Genomic DNA, 22,026 nt, shown 5'->3' with positions numbered 1-22,026 from the left:
ATGATGAGGGAGTGGATGAGCTGTTTAGTGGTTTCTGGGGTTAGGAACGTGCAAATTTTGGCGATGTTGCGGAGGTGGAGTCTGCACGAGTTTGTTAAAGATTGGACTTGGGGCTGGAAGGATAGGTTGGAGTCCAGAATGACACCAAGTACTCTGGCCTGCAGGGCGGGTTTGATATTGGCGTTGTTGGATGTACAACAATGTATGTATTTATTTATTTCAGGTACTTATATAGCGCCATCAATGTACGCAGCACTTTACATATATATTGTACATTCACATCAGTCCCCGCCCCCGAGTAGTGTACAATCTAAGGTCCCTAAGTCACATTCATACATACACATACTAGGGCCAATTTAGACAGGAGCCAATTCACCTACCAGCATGTCTTTGGAGTGTGGGAGGAAACCGGAGTACCCAGAGGAAACCCACACAGGCACAGGGAGAACATGCAAACTCCAGACATGTGGGTGCCGTAGTTGAGATTCTAAACTGACAACCTTTATGCCCTTTGGAAAGGCCAATGTCAGACTGTTGTCTAAGTCTTGGCACTTATCACACTCTGTTATCAGCCATTAAATAGTCTTTTCCCCCTAAGACCGTATTAAAATGCAATATTCTATGTAGTCAGAAAGCTCGTGTGCTGTAAGATCGATCTGCTATCCCCACAATCCTATATATAGAGATAGATCGATCGTGCATTGCATCAAGTGATAGAGGACCAAACTAATGCTGAAAGGACCTGTTTGCACTTGAGTTACCCTCTGAAGAGCAATCAGCGAGGGATAGCTTTTGAGAGGGTGTTTGACAAGCAGTGAGGAAGTGATATTCCACCTCCTCATCACCATTTTGTAAACCCTAAAAAGCCCCCACTACCACCTGCTACCTCGTGCATTTCATACTAGCACATAATGAAGGACGTACCGTAAAGTGGTAGCCAACTCTTCTTCAAAACTTTTACCTGCAGGTGAGCTTATAATAAATCTTACCTATAGATAAAACGAATATCTCCTAAATGTGCGCTCTGTTTAGGAGATATTCGCTCTTTTTGAGAGCCGATGTGTGCACTCTAATGGAAACGTATACCCGTGCCGTTCCTTCGGATCACTGTGCCGCGGCTTTGGACTCCCACGCACACGGGGACATGCATGTGGCCTGTGGTTGTGGGGGTCCGCAGGCAGGGGGCTTATAGGAATCTGGAAGCCCTCATTAACAAGGAGGCCCCCAGATCCCAGTCTCCCCCCCCCCAATGTGAATGAGTTTTCCATTCACAAAAAAAAAAAAAAAGTGTAGTGTAAAAAAAGACAGGAGACAGTCTTTGGCAAGTCCGTTATTATAAATAAAAATAAAAAAAAGGTCCCCTGAAGTAGATCCAACGTCAATTACGATGCCCGCCGCTGCTACAAAAAAAAACCCCAGAAAAAAAAGCGATGCGCCGTCAATGACAGGTCTTAAGTACTGTCCTGATGTCACAATGGGGTGGGGGTTCACCCCTTGTGACATCACCACGTGTCAGGGTGCAGTGCATTGTGGGGCACGGCCCGGGCCCATCTCTACACATGGAGGACAATATTGGGGGGTCTACTCCATTATAACATTTTTCTTGTAAAATTCTATTTCCTGGAGATTTATAAAGTGATCGAATGTAAATGATTCCAGTAAAGAGAAATGAGTTCCATCCATGTAGAGAATAGTTCCATTCATTCCTGGGGGGGGGAATTCATTATCTTCTGGTAACATTCTTCTCTTCTTCTACAGATTGTCCTCCAATCACCTGACAGACAGTTCCTGCCCCCACCTGGCATCTGGAATAAGAAGTAACCCGACACTGAGGACACTGGTCCTGTCTATGAACAATCTGGAGGGTCCTCATTTCGGGGATCTGATGGCGGCTCTGACAACAAGCCGGATAGAGGAATTACAGTGAGTATAACAGGAGTGACTGAGACAATCATATTCTGGGACAGATTTATATTTTGTCTAATTCTTTGATATTATCACACTCTGTTATCGGCATTTAACTGGCTCCCGCCCGCCATATAAGGAAATGACGGGCGCAAGGCGGTTCTCTCGTTCTGGGAGGACGTCATATGACGTCCTCCCACTTTAACTGCGCTCCGAGGGCGTGCAGTGCGGCGACTGGTGGTGCGCTGTGTCCCTCCGACACAGCAGCTCAGCGATCAACGGAAAGAACCGAAGACATCGGCTCGGTCATGTGATCAGCTGTGTCCAATCACAATGGAGAACCACCTGCGCTATCCTGAACAAACTATTGTTCTAGGAATGGGTTGCCGCTGACAACTGGCTATACATCGGGATAGAATGGGATCAAAATTATAACAAAATTGGTGCTGCGCTCCCACACTTGTACTTATATAAATAATTAAATCAAAATGAGGTTTCAGTGACACCCCTAGTGAATCCTCCTGGGTGTAATTATCACAAACTCAATTCATATTATTATACAATCTTATCCAGTGATGTTTGATAAACCGTATGACATAAAATATAAATGTGCAAAACACATAAAAACACAATACATTATACCACTTGTGTCCCTAAAATCACAAACCTGTACTAAACCACACGTGATAAAACACTTAAATGAATGCCCGAAGGTGCAGTGGAAATAAACTGACAAACATCACTGGATGAGATTGTATAATAATATGAATTGAGTTTGTGATAATTACACACAGGAGGATTCACTAGGGGTGTCACTGAAACCTCATTTTGATTTAATTATGTATATAAGTACAAGTGTGGGAGCGCAGCACCAATTGTGTCATAATTTGTGTCCAATCACAGCTGATCGCAGGTAAATAAGGAAATGTCGGTTATCGGCATTTCTCTCCTCACAAGCTGTCACGCTGATAGCTCGAGAGGAGAGACGGTAATCAGCATTCCTCAGAGGGGACATGTACACTGATCATCAGTGCCCTGATGATCAGTGTAGCCACAGCAGTGCCACTTGTCAGTGTCCATCAATGCCAGCTGTCAGTGCTCATCAATGCCACATATCAGTGCCCATCTGAGCTGCCAGTCAGTGCCACCTATCGGTGCCAGTCAGTGCCACCGATCGGTGCCAGTCAGTGCCACCGATCAGTGCCAGTCAGTGCCACCGATCAGTGCCAGTCAGTGCCACCTATCAGTTCTGCCTTATATGAGTGCTGCCTTTCAGTGCCCATCAGTAATAATGAGGAAGGGTTGTAGCAGCGCAAACACTGCAAAGTCCTGGGAAATGGTAGTATGGGGTGATGGTGGTATTAGTGGCTACTGTATGAAGAACGTAGGATTCCGTGCGGCACTGAGGGCAAGGCTTCCAAATAAGCTGTAGCAACTTCTGTAGATGAGAAAAAGGAGAGAAGCGCCTCTAAGTGCAATAAGTCTTTTAATTCAACTTGAATTAAAAGACTTATTGCACTTAGAGGCGCTTCTCTCCTTTTTCCCATCAGTAATGCCTGTCGATGCCCATCAGTGCAGCCTCATTAGCGCACATCAGTGAAGGATAAAAATCACTTATTTACAAAATTTTATAACAAAAACTAAGAAAAAAAGAAAAAACCCAGAGGTAATTAATTACCACCAAAAGAAAGCTCTATCTGTCTCAAAACAACGATAAAAATGTCATATGAGTACAGTGCTGCATGACCGCGCAATTGTCATTCAAAGTGTGACAGCGCTGAAAGCTGAAAATTGTCCTGGGCAGGATTTTTAATAAATCCTTATCCAATATTCTTGTTTGATCAGTGGTGCAGCTTCAGTTGTCAGCGGCCGGGGCAAGGCAAGTAATTTACGATCCCCCACCAGTAGACTTTTATCTCTCCCTGAATCCCTTCCACTAGTTCTGCTGCGACTGATTTATTAAGGGCTCTTTGCTATTTACAGACTTAGCCTCTGATTGGCTGCCTGCAGCCTTTTATTATTGGTTGAGTGCGAGTGACAGCTCTTTGACTACGGTAGTCCTCAGATCACACATCCCTAGACTCCTGTAAGGGGTATTTTGGTCTCAGGCTTGAGAAAGCAAGAGAAACTGCTACCACTCGAGAGCAAGGGAATAAAAAGAATTTCAGCCGCTTCCCCGCCGCCCTATAGCAGATATACTGGGGTATGTATATATACATGATTTCACATTTCCGGGTAGGGGGCGCTACCCTTGTCATCATTCGTGGCCGCAGCTGTCAGTTACCTGATCCTGGCCGGTAACTACCCGCCAGCACCCGGCGATTACCAAGCATCTCCGACAAGGAGGAAGACTTTGTTTTTCTTTATTAAGTCTTCCTGCCTGTCAGCTCGGGCACACTGCACAGCGCAGCCATCCAGAGCAGTGTGCTTACATTGACCCATACAGACACCGCCCCCTAGTAAAACACTCCCAGCACATAGTTAATCCTTTGATCTCCCCTCATATTAACCCCTTGCTGTCCAAGGGCATTAGTACAGTGTCAGTGCTTTTTTTTTTTTTTAGCACTGATCACTTTATTTGTGTCACTGGGGATGTCAGTGACACCAAGGCAGTTCCCCCCCAGTGTCAGAATGTCTGCTGCAATCCCGCTATAAGTCGCTGATCGCCACCATAATAGAAATACTAGTAGAACAAAAAATCCCAGTATCTATACCGCCATTTGTAAATGGTATAACATTCGCATAAACCAATTAATTTACACGGATTGGGATTTTCTTTTAGCAAAGACAAGGAGCAGAATATATTTTGGTCTAAATTTATGATGAAATTTAGATTTTCTTTTAAAAATGTTTTACTGGACATGTGTACTAGCAAAAAGTCAAAAATATTGTTTTTTTTCTCAAAATTGTTGACAAAAAATAACCGCACAGGCGATCAAATACCACTGAAAGAAAGCTCTATTTGTGCGAAAAAAAGGATTCCAACTTCTTTTGGATGCAGCGTTGCATGACCGCGCAATTGTCAGTTAAAGTAACGCAGCGCCGTATCGCAAAAAATGGCCTGATCATTATTATTATTATTATTATACAGGATTTATGGTGCCAACAGTTTGCTCAGCGCTTTACAATATAACAGGAGACAATACAGCAACAATACAGTTCAATACAAGAGGGAGAGGAGGGCCCTGATCCTGGGAGCTTACAATCTAGGAGGGAGAAGCTAGTGGTACAAAAGGTAGTAACTGTGGGGGATGGACTGGTAGAAGGAGTAGAAGATTCCGTTATTAGCTGAGGGCAGGATAGGCTTCCCTGAAGAGATAGGTTTTCAGAGATCGCCTAAAAGTGAGCAGAGTAGGCGATAGTCTGATAAATTGGGGTAGAGAGTTCCAGAGGATGGGGGAAGCTCTGGAAAAGTCCTGGAGACAAGCATGGGAGGAGGAGACAAGGGATCTAGAGAGCAGGAGGTCTTGCGAGGAGCGGAGAGGACAGTTTGGGTGATAGTTAGAGAAAAGATCGTTGATGTTATTTGGGGCAGAGTTATAAATGGCTTTATACGTTATTGTTAATGTTTTGAATTTTATCCGTTGGGCGATGGGAAGCCAGTGGAGGGATTGGCAGAGAGGGGTGGAGGACACTGAGTGGAGGCCAGTGGAGGGATTGGCAGAGAGGGGTGGAGGACACTGAGTGGAGGCCAGTGGGGGGATTGGCAGAGAAGGGTGGCAGATACGGAACGGTTAGTAAGGTGGATGAGTCTGGCAGCAGCATTCATGATAGACTGAAGAGGGGATAGCCTGCGATGAGGTAGGCCAATGAGGAGGGAGTTACAATAGTCAAGGCGAGATATAACAAGGGAGTGAATAAGTTGCTCAGTAGTTTCCGAGGTTAGGAACGGGCGTATCTTGGAGATGCTGCGGAGGTGAAGTCTACAAGATTTGGACAGTGATTGGATTTGGGGGTGAAAGGACCGATGGGAGTCTAGGATTACACCTAGTACCCTGGCATGAGGGGAGGGACTGATGATTGTGTTATTGATCTTGATGGAGAAGTCAGGTGAGGGGGCACAGGCTGGAGGGAATACTAAGAGCTCAGTTTTAGATACATTGCGTTTGAGGAAATGAAGTGACATCCATGCCGATATGTCACTTAGTAGGTTAGTAATGCGAGTGGAGACTGAAGGGGTGAGGTAAGGAGTAGAAAGATAGATTTGTGTGTCATCGGCATAGAGATGGTACTTAAAGCCATGGGAGTTGATCAAGTGACCAAGGGAGGAGGTATAGATGGAGAAGAGAAGGGGTCCAAGGACAGATCCTTGAGAGACCCCTACAGAAAGAGGGAGTGAAGAGGAGGAAGCAGCGTTATAGGTAACACTGAAGGAGCGCTGCGATAGGTAGTAGGAGAACCAGGAGAGAGCGGAGTCTCTGAGGCCAAGAGAGTGGAGTTTTTTGAGGAGGAGGGGATGGTCAACCGTATCAAAAGCTGCAGAGAGGTCAAATAGTAAGAGTACAGAGTAGTGGCCATTGGTTTTAGCTGTTAGTAGATCATTAGTTTTAGTAGGGCAGTTTCAGTGGAGTGTAGTGAGAGAAAGCCAGACTGTAAAAGGTCAAGAAGGTTGTTGTCGGTGAGGTGGGCGCTCAGGCGATTGTAGACTAAGCATTCTAGGAGTTTAGAGGTAAATGGCAGCAGGGAGATGGGTCTTAAGTTGTTCAGGTTGGTGAGGTCCAGGGAGGGCTTTCTAAGTATGGGAGTGATGTGCGCATGCTTTAGAGGGGACGGGAAGTCACCGTTAGAGAGGGAAAGACTGAAGATGTGAGTGAGGGAGCATAGGATGGAAGAAGAGGGTGACCGTAGTAGTTGTGAGGGGATAGGGTCCAGGGGGCAGGTAGTGAGATGGGCTTCTGAGAAAACCTTAGTGACCTCTTCAGTAGTAGCGAGGTCAAAAGAGGAAAGTGTTGAGGGAGGTTTAGTATAAGGTATGCTAAGTGGGATGGATGTCTGTGCAGTGGCGATGCCCCTATGAATTGAGTCAATCTTGTTTTTGAAATGATTTGCAATCTCGTGGGCACTGAGTGAGGTACCGGGTGGGGGTGGAGGTGGAGAAAGTAGAGAGTTAAAAGCAGAGAAGAGACGACGAGGACTGGATGACAAGGTATTAATAAGAGTGACAAAGTAGGCTTGTTTGGCAGCATGAAGGGAGGAATTGTATGTTAGGAAAGCAGATTTATATCGGGTGAATGCTTGCTGAGATTTGGTTTTACGCCACAATCACTCCAGAGCACGACTATGTCTCTAAAGATTTCTGGTGTGGTCAGTCTGCCAAGGTTGTAATGGTCGGGGCCTGATGCTTCGTGTTGTTAGAGGAGCAAGCGAGTCTAATGCGGATGAAAGCAAACTTTTGCAAACAGCAGTGGCCAGGTCAGGGCAGGACAGAGGAGAGATTCTGTCATAGAGTTGGTCAATTGCAGAGTGGAAAGGAGCCGGGTTCAAGTTGTGAAGGTTTCTGCAGGTAATTGTTTGCTGCTTGGAGGGATAGGTGTTTGAAGACGAGGAGACTGTGAAGGTGATGAGATTGTGATCAGAGAGAGGAAAGGGGGTGTTTGTGAGGTTGTAGGGAGTGCAAAGATGGGAGAAAACAAGGTCTAATGTATTCCCATCAGAGTGAGTGGGGGACTGTATACATTGTGCTAATGCAAATGATGAGGTTAGGTTGAAGAGTTGGGATGTAGCCGGGTTGCTGACATTAACAGGGATATTAAAATCTTCGAGAATGATAGTGGGTAGTTCAGAGGAGAGAAAGTAGGGTAGCCAGGCGGAGAAATCATCAAGAAAGTGGGACATTGGTCCAGGAGGCCAATAGATCACTGAAATCCTCAGAGAAATGGGAGAAAACAGCCGGATGCAGTCTCAAAAGAAGAGTAGGATAGAGAGGGAGGGTTAGGGAGGACTTGAAAGGTGCTCAGTGGGGATAGAAGCAAACCAACTCCACCTCCTTTCCAACCACTGGTTCTGGGTGAGTGGGTCCAGAGGAGGCCTCCATAGGAAAGTGCTGCGGGAGAAGCAGAATCTGCTGCTTGGAGCCAGGTTTCTGTAATTGCTAGTAGGTGAAGGGAGCGGGAGATAAAAAGGTCATGGACAGAGGTGAGCTTATTACAGACAGAGCGGGCATTCCAGAGGAACATGAAAAAGGGAGATTGGTTTTTGGGAGCACGGGGATTGATGTTAAATTGAGGGGATTGCGGCTATTCCTGGGAGAAAGAGGATGCCTGGTGTGGGGGTGAGATAGTGGAGGACCAGGGTTTGGGAGATATCCCCAGAGGTTAGGAGAAGAAGAAGGGTGAGGAAAGTAACATGGGAGCGGGATGTACACGAGTACACGAGGGGGTAATGCCTGTTTATCATAGCTATTTGACCTACTGTTATTGTCATGTCACTGCGTATCCTTGTGATTTTGTATTACTGCAATATTATACAAATTTGGGTCATACCTGTAGTTGACTTATAAATCCTACTAAGCATCGGTGACTTTACATTTGTATCTTCTGCCCAAAGTATATGGGAACCCAGAGTGTCAGAGGGTTTGGGGGGGCTTGCAATGTCAGGGCAACCACTGGGTCAAACAACGTCCAGCAGTCCTTGCGGGGGTAGTGCTGCACAACACTTTTTTTTTAAATTCTATTTCCTGGAGATTTATAAAGTGATAGAATATAAATGATTCCAATAAAGAAAAATGAGTTCCATTCAATCCTGGGGGGGGGGGATTTAATTTTTAATTTCTTCTGGTAACATTCTTCTCTTCTTCTACAGATTGTCCTGTAATCACCTGACAGACATTTCCTGCCCCCACCTGGCATCTGGAATAAGAGATAACCTGACACTGAGGACACTGGACCTGTCTTTGAACAATCTGGAGGGTCCTCATTTCAGGGATCTGCTGGCGGCTCTGACAACAAGCCGGATAGAGGAATTCCAGTGAGTATAACAGGACTGACTGAGACAATCATATTCTGGGACAGATTTATAGTCACATTACATAAATAAAATAAATGTACAATAAATGCATTCTAACCTGACAACCTTTATGCTCATTAGAAAGGCCGATGTCAGAATGTGGTCTAATTCTTGAATCTGGTCACAGTCTGTTATCAGCCATTAAATAGTCTTTATCTTAAAACCGTATTATGATCAGGGTAGTCTTATCCAGCGGGCACCGCCCGGGGCCCCCCAGGTGCACATGGGGCTCTGTTAGGGCTGGTCAAATCTAGGGGGGTGCTGCTGGCAGTGCTGAGGTGGCATGGTGAACTGCACTGCACTGTCTGCAAAAGTTTTGACTGTAGTTTTTTGTTAGCAGCCTGCGGCGAGTTGTCATCATTGCTCCCGGTCTCGGTGGCAGTGGCTCCATCTCCACCCAGCCGGGATTCAATGGCTGAGAGAAGGTACACTGTCACGGTACTGTCTGTGGCACATGGCGGAGTGAGAGGACTGACCAATGAGTGCAGGGCAGCTATCTAGTACTGAGCAGTTAAAGAACAGTCCACAGCAGCGGAAACTGGCAGATATAATGAGTGGTGACAGCGGTGAAGCAATTGAGGCACCTGGTGTACCAGCGATTCTGACTGAAAGCAATTGCACCTTCAGCAGAGAGCACAGGCGGACCTAGCTACATACACTCACCGGCCACTTTATGAGATGCACCGTGCTAGTCCCAGATTGGACCCTCTTTTGCCTTCATTCTTCGTGGCATAGATTCAGCAAGGTGTTGGAAACGTTTCTCAGAGATTTTGCTCCATAGCGACATGATAGCATCACACAGTTTCTGCAGATTTGTCGGCTGCACATCCATGAACCGCTGATACAAGGTAGGAATGGATCCACCACACCATGACACCACCAGCCTGAACCATTGATACAAGGTAGGATGGATCCACCACACCATGACACCACCACCACCAGTCTGAACCATTGATACAAGGCAGGAATGGATCCACCACACCATGACACCACCAGCCTGAACCATTGATACAAGGCAGGATGGAGATTTTTTATTTAAATGTATTATGAGCATACATATCCATCCTTAACTTATATATAAAAGTACAAAATTATAATAAATAAATACAAAACTAAACAAAGAAACTGAAAAAGTCCCAACAACCCCTGTGGGAGAAATAATAAACAAAGAACATAAAAGTCCATAACCTGGGGGGGGGGGGAAAAACTATATCCAATATATATACAAGGCCTCTATGGCCGAGACCAAAAACAATTATAGAAAGGCCTTTATGGCTCAAAACATGAAACAGAACCATATGCAATTTCCATATATATCCACTGCTTACGGCCTATATGGCCTAACTATACAGAGACAAAACTTAACCTCACTATTATGTACACCACGGGGCAGGGCTAAGGAACCCACAGATCTTCCACATCTGACCCCTACAACCTACCATGCTAAAGGCTACCAAAAAGACCGAAACGCAAAAGCTAGGGAGTTCAAGAGGCAGAAAACAGGGACAGTTCCCATCACCCGAGATCAACAGACCGCAGCAACAGGCTTGATGTTCCTCCATGCCTCCATCCAAGCCCTACGCCGCAGCCTTTCTCAAGACCCCGAATTTTCCCAACCTCACCAAGGATGTCACTCACCACCACCTGAACAGGGAGGACCTTCTGCCGAATGGAGACCTGACACCGTGCCATCCAAGTGTAGTAATGGACAACTAAGCTAACTAGAAACAAGGTGTCCCAATCAAAACCCATGAGACGCTCGAATGCTCCGTACACCCACTCTGCATATGACATGCGATGGAGGAAAGGAACACCAAGAGCCCATCCCACCTGTTTATACACCTCTATGTTAAAGGGGCACTGAAGCACGAAGTGGTCCATAGTCTCCACTTCACCCCCACACTCCGACCTCGGACAACCACGGTCATCCGGAGGACGGTACTTCAGGTTACCCCTCACGTAGAGCCTGCTGTGGAAGGCGAGCCAGGCCTGATCCCGCAACTTCAGGGGGATCCGCTCCAGATTTATCAACCACAAACCCTCCCTCATAACATGGCCCGGGCAATCTCTCAAGGCCAGCGGTGCATGGAAAGCAGATGCCACAATCCTCTCACCCAGGAGCCTCCTGGGGAGGGACCAGACCTCCTCCGCAGTTACATGCCCTGCCGGAGTAACTTCAGGCACGGGGCCACATAAGCCGGGAGCTCACCATGCTTGACCCGCAGGCTTCTCACTGGCCCGCCACTCTCCCAACTGCACAGAAAGGGTCTAAACCAGATCCGGAACAGTCCTACCCATGCAGGCGGTCTCTCTGCCAGCATGTTACATTTCAAAAACATCAGAGAGAAAAAGACCACCGGGTTGACCATACCTAGGCCACCCTCACGCCATGATGAGTAAGTCATGTCCCTCTTGACGAGGTTCAGACGATTCCCCCATAACATCTGGAAGAAACAGTTATAGATCCTCGTATAGAGCGATTCTGGCAAGAGGCAAACGAAGCTGACGTACAAAAAGACTGGGAGCAGGAAAGTCTTGATCAAATCAACCCTTTCCCTTAAGGAGAGCCGCCACCTCTTCCAGCATCTCACTTTGACCTCGGTATCCGACAGCTTGGATTCCCAATTTTGCTTGCTGTAATCAGCAGGGCCAAAATTGATGCCCAACACTTTGATGTTCGGATGAGGCACCGGGAAGGCGTCCGGGAGTGAAAAGCTCTCACCCTCCCTGCCCATCCAGAGAACTTCACATTTGTCCTGATTGACCTTGGAACCTGATGCCTCGGCATACTGATCCATTACTGATAACTTAAAATAAAAATAGTGCAGCGCTGAAAATAATGACAAAATGACAAAAAAGTAGTCCACTAAAAGTCTATGTCATATAAACGTATCCAGTGTCAGATGTGGATTCAGAATAGGTGATCCGTGTGGAAATGGCTGGAAAACGCACTCACCAGAAGTAAGACACATAAACGCAGTGTGTATATAAAGCTCATGGATCTTCAATCCAGAGGGAAGTAAAGCTGATCCGGTTACAGGAATGGTGAATCCCTCCTCCGCAGATGCAGCAACAGATCTTCCTTAACACGATTAGATGTAGAATTCCAAGACCAAGGTTCTGCAAGCAAAAGCTCCTCAAGGGAGTTTTAGGGAAGGACACCCATAGTGAAGTAGGTAATAAAAGGCAGCTTTATTCACAATAATGATATCCAATTCAAAGCAGGCAGGTATCATACAGATGTGTCAGCAAGACAACTAACCCTGATACTTTGAATAGTGGCCGCCGGGCCTCCACGTGGCACCGGCGGCGTAGCGTCTCGACGTCCAGGCTCCTCCTTACGCGTTACGTGCGCACGCACATCTTCAGAGGTATGGAACCATTGACGTGTGGACGCGAATGGGCGCATATATATAGGCATAATGACGCATGCGCAGTAGCGTGTACGCCAATGCGCAAAACCCAAGGCGCATGCGCGTGGCTCCGTCTTCCATTATAATGGAGCTCGGAGACGCAGGGTGGAAGGGCGAAATGCCCTATTGTTGACAGATAAATGTCAAAAAGAAGTCAAGTTCAACAACGGTGTAAAATACACCTAATTAAAACAATCCGATAAGGATCTATGTAAAATATGCAAAGAGGCGCGATAGCGCCAATATGTTGAACTATTCCCAATTAGATAATATCTAGGTAAATGTATACATGCGTCATTATAACTTAAAATTAATCAACATTCAGTGAAGACATCATTGATTTTTTTACCCATACTCATGTATCAAATGACCTTAAGGGTATTTTTTTACATCTTAATAATCTTACCACCACTGAGGTCAAAACTCTATGGGACGTCTCCTTTTTAGAAAGATACATTGGAGAACAAATGGTCCCGAGAGCCCTTAGATGGAATATTACTCCTGATTCTGATGATACTGCAGCAGTGGCAGAATGGCACCAGTATTTTAATCTAGCTGGTATTGATCTGCTGAAGTTCATAATTGCCAGAAAGAAAAAGAAACTGGCCATGTTAGACAAAGAAATTAACTCAGTCAGGGAAAGGTTAATCCCCTATAAAAATATGCCTCTTTGCATATTTTACATAGATCCTTATCGGATTGTTTTAATTAGGTGTATTTTACACCGTTGTTGAACTTGACTTCTTTTTGACATTTATCTGTCAACAATAGGGCATTTCGCCCTTCCACCCTGCGTCTCCGAGCTCCATTATAATGGAAGACGGAGCCACGCGCATGCGCCTTGGGTTTTGCGCATTGGCGTACACGCTACTGCGCATGCGTCATTATGCCTATATATATGCGCCCATTCGCGTCCACACGTCAATGGTTCCATACCTCTGAAGATGTGCGTGCGCACGTAACGCGTAAGGAGGAGCCTGGACGTCGAGACGCTACGCCGCCGGTGCCACGTGGAGGCCCGGCGGCCACTATTCAAAGTATCAGGGTTAGTTGTCTTGCTGACACATCTGTATGATACCTGCCTGCTTTGAATTGGATATCATTATTGTGAATAAAGCTGCCTTTTATTACCTACTTCACTATGGGTGTCCTTCCCTAAAACTCCCTTGAGGAGCTTTTGCTTGCAGAACCTTGGTCTTGGAATTCTACATCTAATCGTGTTAAGGAAGATCTGTTGCTGCATCTGCGGAGGAGGGATTCACTATTCCTGTAACCGGATCAGCTTTACTTCCCTCTGGATTGAAGATCCATGAGCTTTATATACACACTGCGTTTATGTGTCTTACTTCTGGTGAGTGCGTTTTCCAGCCATTTCCACACGGATCACCTATTCTGAATCCACATCTGACACTGGATACGTTTATATGACATAGACTTTTAGTGGACTACTTTTTTGTCATTTTGTCATTATTTTCAGCGCTGCACTATTTTTATGTTATTGCTTTTAAGTGTTATTGGTTGCTTAGAGTGCCTAGCCGCTTTCAGGATTAGCGCTCACTGCTGTTTCTTCTCATTCATTACTGATAACTACTCCTGCGCCTCCTCTGGTCCAGAAATGAAAACAGAAACGTCATCCGCATAAGCCAAACTCTCAAAGGCAGATCTCCAGTGGCACCCACCGGCACCCCACTCACCGCCCCGCCATCTAGCCTCCTGATGAAGGGGTCGATGGCAAAGGCATAGAGCAAGGGACTCAGCGGGCACCCCTGGCGCACCCCAGATCCAACCCCAAAGGGCTGCCCAACCCAACCATTCACCAACATGAAGCTCTCAGCCTCTTGGTACAATGTCTTCAACCAGCCGATGAACCTCCCCTCCAAACCATACCGGTCCAGGAGATGCCAGAGGTACTTGTGATCAACTCGATCAAAGGCTTTTGCCTGATCCACCCCCAGCAAGTACTTTCCCCATCCTTCAGCCTTACATCGCTCCAGAGCCTCCCGGACAGCTAACACTGCTGTAAAGGTACTCCTGCCCTGAACCGAGCAATGCTGCTGACGAGAAAGCAAACTGTCTGCCACTGACGACAAGCGCCAGAACAAGATCTTCGCCAGAACCTTTCTATCGACATTGAGGAGTCTGATGAGGCACCAGTTCTCAATAGCGGAAGGATCCTTACCCTTTGACAGAAGGATAACTGCAGACTGTCTCATGAAAGGAGGGAGAGATCCCTCATCCAGACAGCTGTTATACACTTCCGTGAGACGAGGTGCCAGGCAGGATTTAAAAGCCTTAAAAAATTCGGCTGTCAGACCGTCTGGCCCAGGAGTCTTTTTAATGGCCAGACTATCAATCGCTCTGGACACCTCTTCTGCAGTAATCTCCCCAGTCAAACTTGCCAGAGGGACATCACTGTCCAGACCAGGCGTGGATTCCAAAAAGCTCAACATCCCTGTCCGGTCAAGGTGCTTCTCACTCAGTAAATCCGCATAAAAGTACCTGGAGACCTGACCTGGATTTCGCCAGGGACCCCATACTATCCCTCAGAGCAGAGATCGTCTTAACTGCTGCACTCCGTTTGCAGTTCTGGAAAGGGTCGGGCGAGTGGTATTTCCCATAATCCCTCTCCAGAACCAAAGAGGCACGCTGATCATACTGGAGTTTCCTAAGGAGAAGCTTTACCTCCAAGATTGCCCCCGAATCTCCACCGCTAGAAACAAGGCGGTCGAGCTTCCTCCGCAACCGCTGGTAGGCGTTATACTGTTTAAACTGCCGTCTCTTAGCAATAGCCTTGAAAAACCTGCTGATCCGCACTTTGGTGAGCTCCCACCACTCAGACTTACTGCCGCAGAAATCCAGCACCGTCTCCTGCGCCTGAAAGAACTCCTCGAAAGATCGTCTCACCTCCTCGTCCTCCAGCAGAGATGAATTCATCCTCCAGATGCCCTTTCCTCTCAACGGCGTGTCTGAAATATTCAAGGTGACAGACAGCATAAGGTGATCGAAAAACTCCACCGCCCGACACTCAGGTGCCGAGAAGGCAGAGTTCTCCTTCAAAAAAAAACCTGTCTATCCTACTCTGGCTATTACCTCTCCTATAGGTGAAACCCGTGCCGTCTGGGACACTTTGAATCCAAGTGTCAACCAGACCTGCCTCCCTGACTATAGCATTTAGAAAAACGCTATCACATCCCAGCCTGTCAGTGAAGCCTCTCCTGTCCTTGGGCCTAGTAATGGTGTTAAAATCACCTCCAAAGACCACCAGCCGGGATGTAAAGAGGTAAGGTTTAATCCTCCTAAAGAGGTTCTTCCTGTCCCACTTGGACTGTGGGCCATAGATATTAATGAGACGGAGCTCTTGCCCCTTTACGAGAACATCCAGAATCAGACCTCTTCCGATCTCTACCTCAATTATCCGCCGATACGTTACCATGCCGGTAAAAAGCACCGCAACTCCGCTGTAAGGCTCAGCCGCAAGAGACCAGTAGGAAGGCCCACGCCTCCACTCACGCTTGGCCAGATGGACATGAGCCAAGGTGGGCAACCTGGTCTCCTGCAAAGAGAAAATATCAGTTTCCATCCCACTGATCAAAAATAAGGCTGTTTCTCTAGCACTTACAGACTTCAGGCTGGCAACATTAATGGTTGCCACCTTTATCGGAGCGGGAACTGCCATTAAGATAATTGAGAGGGACGTTTCTTAACCCTCCTCCTGACTTTTTTTAGCAGGGTCCCTTACACGCTTCAGGGGCCCTCTCGCCTCCTCATCCTCCATCGGAGAAGTGGGATCCAACTCACCCTCATCCCCCGATAGAGCCCCAAACCTGTTTTCCAGGGCCACCTCCCCCACCTCCAGAGAGGAGACTGACCCCACAGAGGATAGTACAGGCCTATTATGCCTACCCTCAGACACCTGGGACCACCCCTCCTCCTCCTGAGCCCCTACCAGGACAGAACCCTGGAACTCCTGAGGCCCCTTACCAGGCTTCTCCCTCCGCAAAGGCAAGAGCACAGGGGGAGTTGCCACAACTACGCTAGGTCTGGCCTTCACCAACTTAGCCCCCTAGCAGCCTCCCTCAGCTGTTTCTTGTTCCTAGGAGGAGGGACAGGCATGCCAGAAGGGGCGACAGAGGACACAACCGGGGCAGAAGGAGCAGAGACCAAAGAAGCCTCAGCAGCCTCCACCTCCCCCGCCAGGGTAGCTGCCAAAGCCGAAGCAGCCCTCACTAACTCCTCCCCCGCCTCCTCCGCATCCATGCGGGAAAACTCAGCTGCCAATTCTCCCACAGGGAGGTTATGGAGGGCTTCTGGGCACCTGTTGTACGAGTGCCCCTCCGTACCACAGAGGTTGCACTTGATGGTATTGCAATCTCTTGCCAAGTGCCCTATCTCCTGGCAGAAAGAGCAACACCCGACCGGGCAGGTGGCAGCAAAATGCCCCTTAGCCCCACACCGGTGACAGACCCTCGGCTGGCCAGGGTAAAAGATAATTAACCGATCCTTCCCCAAGAACACAGAGGAGGAGACATGCTGGATAACATTCCCAACCACACGGAGGCGAACGGAAGCCGTCCACCCGCCGGTCCATATCCCCCGGTCATCCAGGACCTTTCCCAAGGGCCCCAACACATCTCCATACCTGCTGAACCAGACCTGGATATCCGCAGCAGGGATGGATTCATTCTGCACCAGGATTGTAACCTTCTTAACTAGGGACTGGCGGGACAAAAGTCGGGGGGGTCAAACCCACCCACCTGGGGCTGGACACAAAAGTGGCCTCATACCGCTGCCAAAATATATTGAGTTGATCCGGCCGCATGAAAGAAACATCATATTCCCGGTCCTAACCGGGGCGATAAAGGCAAAAATTTCACTTGCCCGGAACCCCATCTCCATGATTCGGTCGATTACTTCCCTCCTACTAAGGGGGGGACCCTCCCCTGTCCACTCAATTTGGACTACATTACGCCTGGCTGCTAAAGTGGGTAGGTTGCCTGCCCTTGCCCTGGCTGACCACATGGGCACTGGACCACCCCTAACCGCCGCGGAGTAGCTCAACGCGGGCTTAGGAACACTTATACCAGGGGAATAAACATAAAATTAGTGAAGCGCTTGTATCACATGAATACAATCATGTAGCTCCATAAAGTATAATTTTAAATCAAAGTGACCACTATATATAATAAACTTAATATTAAAAAGTATTTTTTAAACTTACCTGGAGCTAAGAGCAGTATAGCGAATTGCGCTAGCAGCAATTTTTTACATAGCCATCTTTCAAATAAATCGCTTTTTAATCCGCAGGTACATAATAATGACCACATTGAAGTTTTCAAACAGATGGTCACTAAAGATTTGGATAATCTGAAAATCCCCAAATGCATTAACAATATAGGCATTCAAACAGGGATTAATAGACTTACTAAGAGAGACAACATAGTCATCAGGCCTGCTGATAAGGGAGGGGGCATAGTGGTGTTATCCAAAGAATATTATTTACAAGAATTGGCACAACAGTTGGCGGATGACACCACTTATAAAGTTATGTCTAAAGACCCCACATCGCTGTATAAGAAACAATTGGTCAAACTAGTAACAAAAGGGGAAAATAAAAAAATCTTGAATAAAAAGGAAACCAAATATCTGGTACCTGAAACTTGCCGTATTCCAGTGATATACACTGTACCGAAAATACACAAGAATGTGAAGGATCCACCAGGTAGACCAATAGTGAACAGTATCCAATCAGTCCTATCAAGACTTGGTCAATATGTGGATTTCTATCTACAGCCAGTAGTTAAAAGAACTAAAGCGTACCTACAGGATACGAAACATTTAATTCAAATATTAGATAAAATTGAAGGTCATCCAGAAATAATCTTAGCCAGTGCAGACGTAACTTCGCTGTATACCATTATTGACCATGATGGAGCAATGGATGCAGTGAAGTGGGGACTTGAAAAATATAGTGATATCCAACGAGTCCAAAGGAAATATACATTGGAGTGTCTAGAGTTCTGTCTTTTACACAATTACTTCTGGCACAATCATACTTTTTTCCAGCAGATTAGGGGTGTTGCTATGGGGGCAAGGTTTGCCCCCAGTGTTGCCAATCTATATATGGCCCACTGGGAGGAGGAAGCCATCTACAAACAAACCCCATGTGAACTTATCTCATACTATCGATATATTGATGATGTTATCATCATTTGGAAGGGAAATAGACAACTGTTGATCAATTTTCTGAATGGATTAAATAGTAACACGAAAAATATCAAATTTTCCTGGACTTTTGATAATGAAAAAATTAATTTTTTGGATCTTAACATTATGAATCAACAAGGGAAAATTTATACAAATACTTATTTTAAAGAAGTGGATCGTAATGGATTCATACCATCAGACAGTTGCCATTATCGCCCATGGCTCTTTAATATACCTAAGGGCCAGTTAGTGAGGTTGAGAAGGAATTGCTCTGATAAGGAAGAGTACAAGAAACAAGCAAAGACCTTAGGAGATAAGTTTATCAAAAAAGGCTACCCTGAGAAAGAAATAGAGAAAAGAATAATTGAAGTTCAAAATATGGAGAGGGAGTCACTGATTGTAGACAAAAATAAAAAGGAGAACTTTGAGAGTCAAATGGCAATTATTCTAGACTACAATGTCCATTATAAAAAAATCGAAAAAATATTTTCTAAACATTGGTCTATTCTTAAAACGGACCCTGATCTAAATAAGATTTTGGGAGATTATCCAAAATTTATATATAGGAAGGCCCCTTCCCTGAGGACGAAACTAGTTAAAAATGTACTTGAACCACCAGTCAAAAAGAAGAGTATTACATTTCTTGACCAAGTAGGTTTCTTTCCGTGCCGAAAATGTTACGCATGTAGAGCCACCAAGGGTAAAAATGGCAAATGTAACACTTTCAAGGCCAACTATGAGGGTACAACATATAAGATTAAAGATTTCATTTCATGCCACACAGAGGGAGTAGTTTATGGCCTTGAATGTGCATGTGGTTATCAGTATATAGGAAGAACGAAAAGGCCTATGTGGAAACGCATGAGGGAACATGTACAAAACATAAAAAAGGGGTTCCCTAAACATAGCGTTTCCCGGCACTTCTTAAAACAGCATAATAAAGACCCTTCAGGACTCAAGTTTTGGGGTATACAGAAGTATGTGAGTCATTGGAGGGGGAGTAATAAGATTAAATCCCTTAGTCAGGCAGAGTCGAGATGGATGTATACCATGCATACACAGGCACCGCATGGCCTTAATATTGAGTTTGATCTCAACTGTTTTATTAGCGATTTTTAAATTTGTATTTTTAATGTTAGAAGTTTGATTTGGTAATAGTAATTTAATTATCTCCGGTAATATTAATTTATATATTATATTTTTTAACTTTGTTAATATGATGAATGTATTTTTTGTAAACCCAAGCTATTGGTATTTGTGCATGCCACTTTATTTATTTTGTATTTTATTTTTATTCTCCTTTTAAAATTGGTATTTAATGAGCCCTTTGAGCATTTATTCGAATGACCGTCTAGATATATATAACTTTTTTTTTTTTTAATTTTTTTTTTAATTTTATTTATTTTATTTTCATTTTTATTTATTATTTATTTTTTATTATTTTTTATTTATTTTTTATATTTATTTTTATTTTATTTTTATTTTTTTTATTATTTATTATTTTTTATTTATTTATTCTTTATTTTTATTTTATTTTAGTTTATTTTTTATTTTATTTTTATTTTTATTTATTTTTTTATTTTTTTATTTAATTTTTTATTTTTATTTTTATTTTTATTTTATTTTATTTTTTTCAGTCCATTTAGGATATATATATCTATCTAATTAGGAAGCCCACTAAGATTAATGGTTTTAACATTTTTACGATTAATAAAGTTTAGGATTTGATAACAGTGCATCTATTAAGTTGTATATGTGGTTTATATAGGCTTGTATATTTAATTCGTTTACTCCTTCATATGTATATCTTGAATATGACATATGGAGATTTATATTCGTTACCCAGCACTAGAATTCACATATGGGATAGATTCATGTATGTGAGTGCAGGACTTCAATAAGATGTCCGCCGTATGCCCGCCCTCACAATAGAATCCAATTAGGTTTTTTTCTATAAATACTATTGAGTCACCAGGGGGCGGTAACCCTGATGAAGTCACGACGCACGTGACGCAACGCGTCGGTTTGTCTACTTCCTGGTGACGCATGTCCGGACGCAGTGGCCATATTGGATTCCCCCAGGTGCATGCATATCTACCCACAGGCTGGGAAAAACGCTATTTTATGGAAAGGAGCATGTGAGTGGAAACTTTGCTATTTTTAACTTTGCCTAATAAATTTACTACACTATGGAAGGCTTTCTTGTTTTTTTCTGAGTTACATAAGAGAGGAGGAGGATTAAGGAGTCTGCCAGAGGAATACACCACTGAGGTGGTAACTGCTTTGAGGCCCTGTGTGGGTCAAGGAAGGGAGGTGAGCAGGCATTGCTGCCATTTGAAGGAGAGTACCTGCACTTAGAAGTGGAGATCACGTGTGTGTTCCAGCTTAAAGCACAGTCACATGCATGGAATATTTTTTCACTGTTGATATTGTTTTTTTCACTTATGGCATATATTATTTATGTATAATTTAGACACCATTGTATGTGGCCAATTATTCTGTTTTCACGTATATATACTTTGTTCAGTATATCTGATTCATGCACTATATATTTAGTTTCATAATGTGTGATATCTAGTTATTTTGGTTGACACTATTTTTCTTTCCACTAGAGGGAGTCAACACATATTTATTATATATAGTGGTCACTTTGATTTAAAATTATACTTTATGGAGCTACATGATTGTATTCATGTGATACAAGCGCTTCACTAATTTTATGTTTATTTTTTGCACTTATTGGTATTAGTTAAGTGACAGCAGCTGTATCCTGTCAGTTACTTCCCATGAGCGCAGGAGGATCCTATACCATTTAGCTTATTATACCAGGGGAACCTGCTTCAGTAGGAACCACTGCACTGGCAGCCAAGACAGGGGGCACAGGCTGTGAAACAACGGGACCCCGGGGAGCTGGAAGGTGTGCATCACTCACCCGGGCAGGGGAGCCCATCTGGACTTGACCCACAGGAGCCTGTACTAGGGGCTCAGAAGACAAATCCCTCTGAGGAGTAGTATGAGGCTGTACACCGGCAGCCGTCACAACCCCCGAGGGGGCGGGGCCCGGCGGGACTACTGGGGAGAGGAGACTCCTAGTCAGCACCATGGGGCAGACCTGTGTCCCCTGACACTTCAACAGACATAACATTTGTCACCCCCATGCTCGAAAATACCTCACCAGTCCCGGCAGCAGAGTCCTGTCCATTGTGTCCTGAGGGAAGTTCCCCAGCCTTAGCCAGCACCTCCTGCGGAGTGTGACCCAGCCGCACGAACACGGCACGCTCCCTGGCCACCGGCTTGGCGGGCTTGCGCGGGATGACGTCACTTCCTGTGTCCACTTCCTCCTCCTCGGACAAAAACCGCAAGTCCACGTGACGCAGTTCCAGTCCTTCCTCCACTGTAAACTGGAGCTCGCCTGCCAGCTCCCCAATCCATGGGACGCTGCCCAGGGGGGAGGGACTCTGATGATTCCGCAACTGCACGCTCCTCCATATCGGGCCTA

At 45.4% G+C, this 22,026-nt stretch overlaps 2 protein-coding genes across 2 annotated transcripts in view; both read left to right on the top strand.

Annotated features, from left to right (window-relative positions):
* LOC149441353 (NACHT, LRR and PYD domains-containing protein 12-like) overlaps positions 1–22,026 on the top strand; it is a 268,132-nt gene that overhangs the window by 123,785 nt on the left and 122,321 nt on the right. The gene's annotated exons all lie outside the window — the stretch shown is intronic.
* Positions 1–22,026, top strand: part of LOC149441354 (ribonuclease inhibitor-like) — a 28,969-nt gene that overhangs the window by 2,304 nt on the left and 4,639 nt on the right. The window contains exons 3-4 of the mRNA XM_089657449.1: positions 1,759–1,923; positions 8,707–8,871. Coding sequence (XP_089513575.1) covers positions 1,759–1,923; positions 8,707–8,871 — 330 coding nt within the window. The remainder of the gene's footprint in view (positions 1–1,758; positions 1,924–8,706; positions 8,872–22,026) is intronic.

The sequence above is a fragment of the Staurois parvus genome, unplaced genomic scaffold (assembly GCF_062004578.1).
Source record: "Staurois parvus isolate SC_StPar_1 unplaced genomic scaffold, SC_StPar_1.0 ptg001001l, whole genome shotgun sequence".
NCBI lineage: Eukaryota > Metazoa > Chordata > Amphibia > Anura > Ranidae > Staurois > Staurois parvus.
Note: the sequence above shows the minus strand (reverse complement) of the source record. Positions and strands in the feature narration are given on the sequence as shown.